We start from the raw sequence: 13,226 nt of genomic DNA on the forward strand, positions 1-13,226 counted from the left end.
ATATATATACAGGGTTTGGACAAAATAATAGAAACACCTAGCATCATAATTTTGAAATATCCATCAAACCGTTAAAAGCTTGTTTATTTTTACGTTTTGGGATTTATTATTAGTGTTGCTTAATATGTTTTCCTAAAATTTCTGGTTCTTTTCAGATATCATCAGAGACAGGTAATTAATATTCATTAAAATGACAGATCTATCGGACTTTCAAAGAGGTCAAATTGTTGGTCCTCGTATGGCAGGCGCTAGCGTAACGAAAACACCCGAAATGCTAGGTGTATCAACAAGTACTGTCTCGAAAATAATGATAGCCCTTGAGAGAGCGGGAAAAACCTTCTCGTCGAAACAAAACTCCGGAAGAAAACCCAAATTTTCAGATAGGGACTGTCGGGCTTTTACGCGAATTGTTAGAAAAGATCACAAAAGTACAGCTCCCAATATTCCTGCAGAGCATAATGATCACCTTGAGAATCCAGTTTCCATAAAAACTGTTCACCGGGAGCTGCACAAAGCCGGATTTCACTGCAAGGCTGCAATCAGAAAACCACTATTTTCAAAAACAAATGTTGCAAAGCGTTTAGAGTGGAGTAAACACCTACAGAATTGGTCCCTAGAGCAGTGGAACAATGTTATTTTCTCGGACGAGTCATCCTTTACCTTATTTCTGACCACCGGCCGAGTATACGTGTGGAGACAGCCAAAAGAAGCATTTGACCCAGACTGTCTTCTTCCAACTGTTAAATATGGAGGACGATTTCTGATGATCGGGGTGGGTGGGCTATATCTTGGAAATCCGCCGCCCCAAGGGTTTCCTTTTATGGCAGAATTAATAGTCAAGACTATTTACGCATTTCATCTGGTCAAATTCATCCTATGGTTGCGGAACTGTTTCCGGACGGAAACGCAATCTTTCAGGATAATAATGCATCAATTCACACAGCTAAAGTAGTTACTGAATGGCACGATGAACATTCTAGTGAAGTTGAACATCTTATCTGGCCACCACAGTTCCCAAATCTCAATATCATTGAACATTTATGGTGCATTTTAGAAAAACAAGTAAGGAGTCGATATCCTCCGCCACCATCACTACAAGAACTGGAGACTGTTTTAGCTGAAGAATGGACAAAAATTCCTTTGGACACAATTCAAACTTTGTACGCGTCCATACCTCGTAGAATTCAAGCTGTAATTACTGCTCGGTGTGTGCGCCTGTGCATAAGCTCTTTCGTATGAATGTGTGTATGTATGTGGAGAGCGAGCGAGGAATAGAGAAGGAAAAAGAGAGTGATAGGGAGAAAAAGACAGAAAATGGAGGTTACAGGAAAAAAACGTAAAACATAGAAGTGAAAGAGGGCATTCATATCATTATATAATATCTAATTACGTCAAATTAAAATCAAAATGTTCAGGCAACACATTAACTAGGATTATTCAAAACGATCACAGAATGTGAGGTGTATTGTATAGTGATGCAAAATGAAGAGTATTAACTTTCATTCACACTATACAATGTAGCCAATTTCGTTTTTGTTCGTGTGTTGAAATAATTTTTGTTGTGTCTGGAGAGAGTCATAGTGCCTTAATATAAAACACTCACCGGTTCAATTTCCACTCATTTATTTATTTTGATACAAGATTTTGTTGTGTGCGTGTGTGTGCGCGCCAACGTGCGTGTGTGTTTGTGTATGTATATATGTATATGTACGTATGTATGCATGCATATGTTTGTGTATGTATGTGTGTGTATATTGAGCGTATTCGCGAATTTGTGTGTGCCTACCTGAGTGTTTGTGTATGCATGTGTATGTGTACTTCTGCCTCCTTATATGTGCATGTTTGAGCGTGTTTATGTGTATGAGCTTGTGTATGTACGTGCACCTGTTATGTATGCATGTGTATCTCCATATGTGTCTTTGTGTGTATGCGTGCGTGTAGTGTGTGTGTATATATATGTTCGTGTGTTTCTGTCTAGTTGTGTGCGTGTTTGTCCGTACTACCTATATATCTATCTGTCTTCTTACCTATTTATCCACTCGCCCACCCACCTACTTATTACCTACCTATTTATAAATGTATCTATGTATGTATACTCTGTGGGTATTAGGTATATCTGCCTTCTACGTGTATTTCTTATTTAGTACGTGGGACGTTTTATTTAAGAGGACGTACTCTTGTATTTGTCGAAGTGACGGGTCCATCGGGTTCTTGGATAAAATGCGAATGTCAGTTTGGCCCAGTGTGCCTCCATGTTAGTCTTTGGTATCTTGACAGAGTATAGAGGACTGTTTATTGTGATCATTCCCCACCACCACCATCAAAGTCAATTTATCCTCTCCTCTATGCTCCTAGATGTCTCACCAATGTATGTCATGTTTCTGTCCTTACAAGCACTTCACCTTATGTTGTAGACTACGTTTCTAATCTTACAGTTAATGCCAGGGTTAATCTTACATACTACGCAGTTCTCATTAATAGATGTTGTGTTCTCGAAGGGGTACGTCCTGCATAATTGTGATCTGACGGAGCTCCCTGGTTTCTCAATGATCTTAATGTTGAGTTTGGCCTCTCTCAGAGACTTCCTAAATCTATAGGCTAATTTCCTATAGGGTGTGGCCTCTACAAACATCACTCCTTCATATTTGTCAGCCCTGTACGGTGTGTTCACTTTGTCTGTTTTGTCACAAATGTGTATACTATTCCAGTTTTTACTCGTCTATCTAGGACGGGTAACACTGGCATCATTACATATGATTTTATCTAATTTTTTTGTAGCTCCCCTGTGAACCCGAATCCTATTTTTCTGGTCATATCCAGAGAATTGCATGCGATGCAATGAAGTTCTGTTTATGCTTCCTTGTTTCATAGGGTTCTCATAGGGGTGGGGGACACGTTGTTCATTATCCTAACTAGGTCTGTTATTAGTATGTTAATTTTCATTTTGTGTGACAAGGCTGAGTTCTTGTGAGCAACATATTTAGAAGCTATGGATTTTATGTAGTAGGAGTGGAGGAGCTGCACTCTGTTGTTAAGTCTCTAACCAATGTTCAGTATCAAAGACAGGGAATTTATTATTAAGATGCCTAATGTGCTAATCTATAGTTACCTTGATGCTTTGGTGGATGGAGTTAGCTACATTTTAGATGCTCTCCTTTATGCCCCTCTCGATTTCTTTGGTACAGTTACATGGTGTTGTCTTAACTAGAGTATTAATATCGTCTACATACCTTCAGTAAAGCAATATTGTTAGAGATTCTTGAAGCTTTTTTGTCCTACCTGATCATGAAGAGGCCGGCCACATCCCCAGCCATTCCAACATCAAATGGTTGCAGCTTGGACCCGCATATAAATTTTCTTGTTAAACTTCACTATGTGGTTCTTTAAGGTGATTTTTCACGCTGGCTCCTATAGCGTGCACAATAATTCTTTTCACCTGATTGTCATTTTCAAGGTTCTAGGTTGGCATGGCCCAGCCACTTCAGCGCTCTGTGATGCTTTTCTCCACTGCCGAGATGATGGTAGTTGGTCTTTCCTTTTCTAATCTGGTAAGATAGAATCTACTTCGGTCACGGTTGTCTAGGTAGTTATGGTCATAGGTTAGTTTTAAGAGGCCCAGTTCCTTTGTGTTGACTTCGCGGAAATCTACTTCGCTCTCACAGATAATCTCAATAGATTTTCCACAGCAAAATCTGTGTCTATAGATGGGCAGTGTGAAACCATATCCATGCGACCTACTACACAACCTGCAAGGTCGTTGGAGTGGTTGCACTATTGATTCTACTGAGGTAGTCCTCCGTGCTGACACAGACATATAGGGACGTTTCATTGAGAGGAAGCATGATAGATTATAGTTGCTGGATATATTCACCCCGCAAACTGGTCTGGTAGGGGACCCCATAACAAGGTCTACATAGGTCTTCCATAACCCAGTACAGCGTAGGAACGGCGTTGTTGAATGCTTGAAAATTTTGTGTGGTCTGTTTTTGGGGTTGGAATATGTCACACCACATTCCCATGTGCGTGTTGAGAGGTTTTTCTACTTTTTCAAAACAAATATATGGTTATAAATCAGCTGGCTACGATGTGGCTCTGGGAGCAGTGAGTGTGTTTTAGATGTATGCCTTTGTTTATAGTTACCAAAATAAAGAAATTATTTTTTGTAACAATAAGGAATACAGAAAGATCTTAAAATGTATACATTAGCTTAGCAACCATGAAAACTAGATCATCAGCATATAGAAGTTACCATGAACTTCCAGTCTTGAACTCTTCTATGATGGCTTGTAGGGCTTTGGTGAACGCGAGAGGACTGAGGACTGAAATATTATGGACTCCTTCCCTCACGTCAAATTCGTCACTTCAATCGTTGTTGACTCTCACATTACTTACCGCATCATTCTACTTGGTTTATATAGCTCTCACTATCCATTTGTCTACACCTAGTTTCTTTAGTGACCACCAAATATCTAATCGTGGTACCTTGTCAAATGTGTTTCCCAAATCAACGAATGCCAGCAACAGCGGTTTAACCTAAGCCAAGTATATCTCTTGCAACTGTTTCACAATGAAGATTGCATCCGTGATACTTTTTCCGGACACGAAACCGAACTGCTTCTCATCTAGGTCTACTCTGTTATGAGCCAATCATAACGGAAATCATATAAAGACAAACATATCATACATTACATTAAATAATAGCAAAATATTGCACCAGTCAGTGAGGTTAATAATGCAGTCAATGAGGTTAAGGGATTAGGAAATGAGAGTCTGGTATCTTCATCAGTACAGCCTTGAGTATTTGTCTGGGATACCACAGATATATTCACTGGACGTGATGTTCCAATCTCTGCATGCTTAAATTAAATGTTCAATTAATTCATAGAGTATTTAGCTAGTTTAATTCTAATTAAGTCTTCAAATGCTTTTAGAATACTTCCTATATATGAAAGCGCAGGCTTCGAAATATTTCTATAATACATCGAAGGTGTTGAATGATGATCTGCGATGAGTGGAAAGAAAGTGGGAGTAAAGTAATATATGTAATTCTACTTTTGTGTAACCTTTCGTTTTGTACAATGTATACTCATATATTTTATATATTACTGACACAGAATATTTCCCTCAATATCTTTTTACATATAGAAGCTATAAGACTGCAATGTTATCTAAGATTTAGTTTAGCGAGATTGGATTAATTTGAAGTAAAATCCTTACCTAACAATATGAAATATCATCTCGTCTGACGTGATACCCACTTTCTTGATTATTCTATTGTGTTCAGCAAATTTGAACTATCGATCTAAATTCCAACAATTCTTATTTATTTTCAGGGTTTTTAGGCAACCCGCTCACTGTTTTACAATTGCCCAGCAGATGGTCACCGAAGGTAATTTTTTTTTTATTTTTCAGCTTTAACTGCATTTCAAATGCACTTACATTTTTCCTTACTCTTGTATTTCAAAAACTACAGGGGCCATGAAGCTTCAAAATATCCAACAATAATAATATCGTCGTGTTTTTTAAATCCTAGATTTGTTTTGACAGTGCATATCTACGACCGACGACCAAACCATACATTTTAAGACGGAAGAGTGTAGTTTAAGGGATATTTGGCAACAATTTCTTATAAATCGTGCAACTACACTGAGGTTCCGTCATTATCTCGAAATATTTGTTGGTTTCAGTGGTAGTGAATTTGTGTAATACGAGATCAGCCCTGATCGAGCTCCACTCAGATAGTCAACCGAAGGACGAGGCGCGTCTCACAGATCCCTGTTCCCAGTTATGTCTTGTTTCCATCTATACTTCGATATGTAATAATAATTGTATAGAGTGTGTGACCTGACCATCTTCCTATATTGCACTCTCTCTGCTGACAAGTCAATATGTGTATACCCATAGATTTTGATGACAGGAACAACGAAGGAGGGCGGGCCATGTAAACCCGGTCAGAATAATCTTATTCAGCTATTATTGGTGAGGTGTATCTCAGCATTGCATGAGCAGCCAGTGAGGCAAGTGACATCGTAGTTATTCCTGTGTATATGTGGTCTAATGTTTTTCTGTGCCTAAACTAAATGGAAGAGATGGTGTTTTGGCATATAGTTTGTTCTAATTTTTCAAAAATTGTATTTATGTACGACCTGGATTTTTGAAGCTAGAGTTTCATGTAATGGGGGGCTGCTATATTGTGCCTTTTGTGGTCCAGGTAGTTCTTCGTTTTTTGTAGTTTCTTTTCGTTTTGTAATTGGTTTGTAGATGTTGTCAGAGAACAACTTACGGTGCATAGCGCATTGTCTTATGTTCTTTATATTTACTGTGGATTATTGTGAAGACACAATATTGCTTGTGCCTCATTGTCGATTGTGTTACGTGAATTTGTGAGTCATTTTGCTTTCATTATTTTGTTTTCTATATAAGGCGGTGAGCTGCTAGAATCGTTAGCTCGCCGAAAAAAATGCATAACGACATTCCATTCCTCTTTACGTTCGAGTTCAAAATTCGCTGTGGTCGACTTTGCCTTTAATCCTTTCATGGTCGACAAAATAAATACCAGTTGGATATGGAGTCGATGTAATTGACTAACCCCTTCCCCCTAAAACATTATTGAATCTTGTATCAAAATCTGAAGCAATTATGATTTCTATAAGTGTTGATTTCTATAAGTGTTCTATGTTGTTGAAGACGTGATGGCTTCTATGTAACTCTTAATAGTTTTGTTTTCTGAGTAAATGTGAGTGTGATGTTCGAATACCTGGATGGTTGTATTATATTCGATGTAAGCTGGCGTTGCTGGTAAGAAAGAAAATAATAGATTTGATAGGTACTACATTAAGTCTGTTTTGAGGAACCAAGTTTCTATGTGATTCGAATATTGTGGAGTACTTGCGTCGCAGTTTCTAATAATAGTTAAATATATGATCGTAATGTTATCTGCCAATAAGGCTGTCTATGTTAAACAGAGGAGTGGAGAGGTTTCTTGAAAAAATGGTAAGAGAACGGATGTGTATCATACACTATTCGGGAAGTGTTGTTCTTTTCTACAACATAAATTTGGCGACCAGCATTTAGTGTTGTTCCTTCAAAAGATGCTGAGCATTTTTTATTTAAGCATACAGCGAAGAATGGAGTCTATGGTTGCTAGAATGGCATGTATTGGGACTCTTTTATTGTTGATGCCGTCATATATTTTCCACGTTGGTTTTGTGTGTGACGGTCTAGAGTATATATCATTTCAATGATAAAGGGAGGGCTATAACATCCCAGATATTTGTGCGTATGTGCGTGCGAGTATGTGTGTATATCTGTGTGTGTGTGTGTGTACATACGCAAAGAATGCTGGCATTGATGGAAATACATCATACCAAGGTACTGTGAATAAAGATAGACTGACCCATGAATATCAAACCTGACTAAGAAACATATGGTAGTCCGAACTCTCCTCTTACAACAAGACAATACCCTGCAATGCCTTTACAGTACCAGATCTGATTCCAGCATTTGGGATACTTGACTGGTCTGTTGAAGAAATCCACACCGTAGACATTAAAACCCGCAAGATTCTAACATCAACTAGAAATATCCACAAAAATAGTGATATCAATAGCTTTACGTAAGAAGTAATAAAGGAGGAAAAGGCTTGAGATCAGTACGGACAGCCTTTCTAATGTCGCATAGTCTGTCTTAGACAACACTTGTAAACAACAGCAGCAGCAGCAGCAAAAGTAAATACATTAACTTAGTGCTGAAAAGTGAAGAAAGCAATATCTTACATGTTGGAAGTGAGCCACTCAGGAAGTACTCTCTGCCTGATGACCTCTCATACAACCCCAAATCAGCCGCACAAGCATACCTCAAAGAAGACCTCGAAGTGAAACACTCAGCATACCAAAACAAAGGGAAATTACTGTGTGGTTGACCGTTATTAAGATAAAATAGCTATAGACCGCTGAGTAAGGGGAGGGAGTAAAGGTAAGGGAGTAGAAAAGTCTATAGTATTCGCGTAAGCGCACCAATCCATACATTCGCCTATATGTATATACTCAAATCCCCCTCGCTTGAAACACACACATTCTCACCCACATACTCGCCAAAAACTATATATATATATATATATATATACATTTACATATATATACCTGCATACACATCCACACACACACGTGCTCAACACCCTCGCACCCATACACATGCACGCAAAAAAAAATTCACAGGGTTAAAAGCCAAATACAGAAGAAAGTGTGAAAAAGCTATAGGGCTAAAACGCGTCTATATGCGCATATTTCCGCATGCACGCACATACATCTATATACGCACGTACCCTCACACACGCACACATTCACAAACGCGCACATAAGGTTCCATGTACACGTCTATAGACGCACAGGTAAAAAGCAGGGTGGAGGGGAGAATACAGAAAAAATATGTGTGGAAAATATACAAATCGTTATCTCTATAAATATGTAAAAAAATAAAAGAGAGATAAAATGCTTATACATAGACACAATATAAAAAGTAAGTCCTATCAGTAAACACAGGAGGACTAAAAGCGTAGCAAATATTTAGCCACATGTGGACATGATCCGAAAAGTTCAGTTCTTGAATTTAGACATGTGGTGGGGTCTAAGCTACCTTTCCAGATGAGCCATCTTCCTATATCACATAGACCGCACCTTCCGCTGCCGCTGGTGTAAGGTTTACACTTGGCTAAGATCTTCCAATGGATGTTGTAACTGACACCGGCATCCGAAACTCGGAGTTTTATCATGGCTACCGAATAAGTGTCACATATTTTTACAGATAAATTCCTCTATTTACATAATATCGAGGTCTCTCTCTTTCTTTTGTTGTCCTGTCTATCAACATATATATATATATATATATGTATGTATGTATGTATGTATGTATGTATGTATGTACGTACGTATGTCATTGTTCAGTTTTATTTCAAGATTTCTTGCCAATAGAGAAAGAGCCTGTTTCTAACCTAGATCCAAGTCTCTTTCATTGAAACATCAACATCAACAACAGGGTATGTGTGTATGTATGTATGTAAGTTCTCTTCTACTTGTAATTATTTGATATCTTCCTGTAAGGAAGATTCTTGGAATCTAGATGACAAAACAAGCACATATTTTGAACTCGAAAACCTTTTGCAAGTATACATACATACACTCTCCCCACACGTTTTCTATCTCGGATTCACTCAGAACGCACTGATCAACGCGAAGCTATGATAGATAACACTTTCCTAAGTGCCTCGCAATATGATTGAACTGAGCGAAAAGCATATCTTGAACACACAGCGTTGCCATCGTCTATATACAGAAAAACTAAAGTTCTTTGGTTTACATTTGCAATATATAATTAACTGTTTCTTTGTAGAATGATAAACGAGTGTGTAACAAACATGTTCCAGTCATTAATTCGTGTGGCATATATACTCAAGGCAAAGATGAATTTGTAAGATGATGAATTATAGATTTATCTGCGTTGACATTTTATTAGTATTTATTTTATTGACCACAGAAAGAAAAAAAACATTCGACCACCTGAACAATAACTGAACATAAGACAGTTTAAATTAAATCACAAAAAGGAATTTCTGCGTGCAATAATTTACTAGGTCGTTTCTGTAGCAACGCTGCTGGTATAAATATTTGTTAATCATGCACGTAGCTTCACAAATTGTTGAAAGTGAAAGTATTTTTTTAAATCTGTGTTGCGTTGTCTGTGTCTTGAAACACACACACACACACACACATACACACACACACACACACACACACACACACACACACACACACACACACACACACACACACACACACAAATACACATAAACAACTAAAGAAACGTGTAGAAGGTGTTTGTGTGTGGTGGTTGTATTCACACATAGCTATTTTTGAAGTTTGTGTTGTGTTGATAGAGTTGCACTTAAAATGCCCACATTTTTAATCAAAACTTGCTTGTTACTATGGTGACAACACTACTTAACTATCTATCCTTCACACACATACACACACACACACTTTCTCTCTTTTTTTTCTCTCGCTCTCTTTTTTTCTCTCTCTCTCTCTCACTGTATTTCTCTGTGAACAACAACTTGTTTTCTTTCCTTTCTTCTATTCAAAGTGAAAGTATCTTTAAGTTTGTGTTGCATTGTCTATATACTGAAATACACACAAATACACATACAAACAAAAAAAACTATATATATTATATATACATATAGCCATTTTGAAATATGTTGCTGCATATTGACAGACTTGCACTCAAAATTCCCATGTTTTAAATTAAAACTTGTTAGTTATTATGGTGACAACAATACCTATCTATCTAGCTTTCACACTTTCACTATCTCTTTCTCTCTTTATTTTTTTCTCTCTCTCTCTCTCACTGTATTTTTTCTTTCAACATCACCTTTTTCTTCTCTCCTTCTAAAAATACGTTGTGACGTGTATATATATTACTTCTCTTCGTCCAAAAATATGTTGTGACGTATATTTTGATTTCTCCTCTTCTTTGCCTCCCTTCTTATAAATGTTGTAGCGGACAGACAGACGGAGATCCGCTTCTGTTTTATAATATAATATTTCTTGTTAAAATGAAAATATATTCTGGAGCTTCTTGTGGTTTATAAGACCAGGATTTTGAGACGTGACAGAAAGGAAAACATCTTATCGAGATAAGATACATATATATCGTTTCATTTATCTGAACTCTAAATAATGAAGTACTAAGATTCATAAAATTAACCATTTTTCTTCCAGTCATTTTTAACATGAAAAATTCTAGAAAAAAATTTTAAACGTCGACCTTGATATGATGATGGTTACTTATACTATTAACAGCAAGTAGAAGAGAGATAGATTCTAATATAAATGTAAAATTTAAGGCAGCAAGCTGGTAGAATCGTTGACACGCCGGGAAAATTACTTAGCGGCATTTCGTCCGTCTTTACGTTCTGAGTTCAAATTCTGCGGTTGTCGACTATACTTTTCATCCTTTAAAGGTCGATAAAATAAGTACCAGTTGAACACTGGAGTTGATGTAATCGACATAACCCCTAACCCGAAATTGCTAGCGTTGTAACAAAATTTGAACCCAAAATAATCGTAAAATTTGAATATGTACTGTATCTGGTTTGTTAAACGATTAGCCTAATTGTTGCTATTCTATCACTCTTGCGTGTATCTAATCAAATGACTGAGTGCAATTAATAAATCCTGTATTCCAGTTATATCATATATTATTCCGACTAAGGACTACACTATTCATGTGCAGGAAACGGAGCCCATTTGATTAGTTTCTAGTCTTTAAGAAGATGTACTCTTTCCTTTTCTTCAGAAAGAGAGAGAGAGAGAGAGAGAGAGAGAGAGAGAGAGAGAGAGAGAGAGAGAGAGAAAGAAAGAGGGAGAGAGAGAGTATGAGCTTAAAACTATTTATAATGTATAAAATCTCGAACATGGCTAAATTATTCTGTCGAACTTGCATCACAATGTTAAATAATTACTTAGCTAATTAATTTATTTTTCTCAAAGGAAAGTTTAAGAAGGCTAGAAAATGGAATCAGATGGATTCCATTTTCTGCACACAGATCGTGTTGTGTGGTCTCCATTCTGACTAATACATGATACAACTGGAATACTGAATTTATTAATAATCAAATTCGGTCATTTGATTTTATGCATGCAAGAATTATCAAATTGCACCAACAACCAGCTGTAGTACAAGGTCAAATTTTAAGATTGTATTGAAATTTATCTTTCTCCAACTCATTGTTAATAATATAAGTAACCATCATTGTGCCAGGATTGACATTTGAAAGCGTTTACGAGAATGAGTTCATAAGAATCATCGTGTCTATGGAAATTGCATGAAATTTAGTATTTCACTGTTTACAAACTAATGAGGTCCTGATGTGAATGTTTTATTTTTTCAGTCAGAAAATCCCAGGCTCATTCAGATATTCGTGGGTAACATAGATTATTATCTGAACGATTTTCAGTCATAAATTTTTTTTTAATTGATTTAAGCTCAGTTCTAACATTATCTGTAATAATGCCATGTACTCCTTTGTTACTCAATTAACAATACAATGTACAACATTATTTTGGATAATGTAAAGTGTATGGAATACAAGTAACCTTGTAGTGAAAAGTAAACGATTGGTTTATATGATATGATCGACTATATAACTTCTTATAGTTGCAGTCCAGGATTGGAAATCAGAAATGAGTAACCAACGGGTCCCAATTTTCATCTAGGTCTTCATTCGAATTTATTGTAATCATAACCATTACGTCTCCAAAATCATCTAGTTTCGTAGCTTGTGTTCGATACAAATCATAGAGCGCACTATTGAACATATTAATTGTAGTATTTTGATCATATCCACAAACGACATCCTGTTCTTTAAAAAAGATGACTCTGAGACTAGAAACAAGATAAGAGGTTTACAATTGTAACGCCTTTGATGATGACAACTATACGCTATCAGACCTACACTGGAGTTAAACAACAGCAATGACGTTTATCTTATTAATGGATAAGCAAGCGATAAGTAATAAACTGGAAAAACAAAATCCAGAGAATAGCGATTAGTTTGTTGTCCCAAAACATAAAGTAAGGACACTGAACATGTAATGAAGTACATAGTTGTTCAGAAAGTAAGGAATTTCGCAAACATGCAAATTACAAACTACAGAAAGTTTCAAGTGAACATTTCACTATGAGTAATGGATTGTTTTTTTGTTTTTTTTAATCCTATAAGACAATCCACAAGTAAAATTTGATCTTAGAATAATAGGCAGTGCAAAACATAATAGCAGCCTTTTGCTCAGAGATAGAATATTCCCATCCCTCAGACATCAGTGAAATGCATATTCCTTTCTACACTAGGCACAAGGCCCGAAATTTTGGAGGAGGGGACCAGTCGATTAGATCGATCCCAGTACGCAACTGGTACTTAATTTATCAACCTCGAAAGGAGGAAAAGTATAGTCGACCTCGGCGGAATTTGAACTCAGAACGTAACGGCAGACAAAATCTCACAACGTAAAGACAGACGAAATGCCGCTAAGCATTTCGCCCGGCGCGCTAACGTTTCTTATTTCTTTATTGCCCACACGGGGCTAACCATAGAGGGGACAAACAAGGACAGACAAAGGGATTAAGTCGATTCCACCGACTCCAGTGCGTAACTGGTACTTAATTTATCG

General features: G+C 37.0%; 1 protein-coding gene across 1 annotated transcript in view; it reads left to right on the forward strand.

Annotated features, from left to right (window-relative positions):
• Window positions 1–3,082: 3,082 nt before the first annotated feature.
• Window positions 3,083–13,226, forward strand: part of LOC106880729 (carbohydrate sulfotransferase 11) — a 14,083-nt gene continuing 3,939 nt past the window's right edge. Inside the window, exons 1-2 of the mRNA XM_014930808.2 lie at window positions 3,083–3,179; window positions 5,334–5,389. Coding sequence (XP_014786294.1) covers window positions 3,083–3,179; window positions 5,334–5,389 — 153 coding nt within the window. The remainder of the gene's footprint in view (window positions 3,180–5,333; window positions 5,390–13,226) is intronic.

This window comes from Octopus bimaculoides, chromosome 1, assembly GCF_001194135.2.
Source record: "Octopus bimaculoides isolate UCB-OBI-ISO-001 chromosome 1, ASM119413v2, whole genome shotgun sequence".
Classification (NCBI taxonomy): Eukaryota; Metazoa; Mollusca; class Cephalopoda; order Octopoda; family Octopodidae; genus Octopus; species Octopus bimaculoides.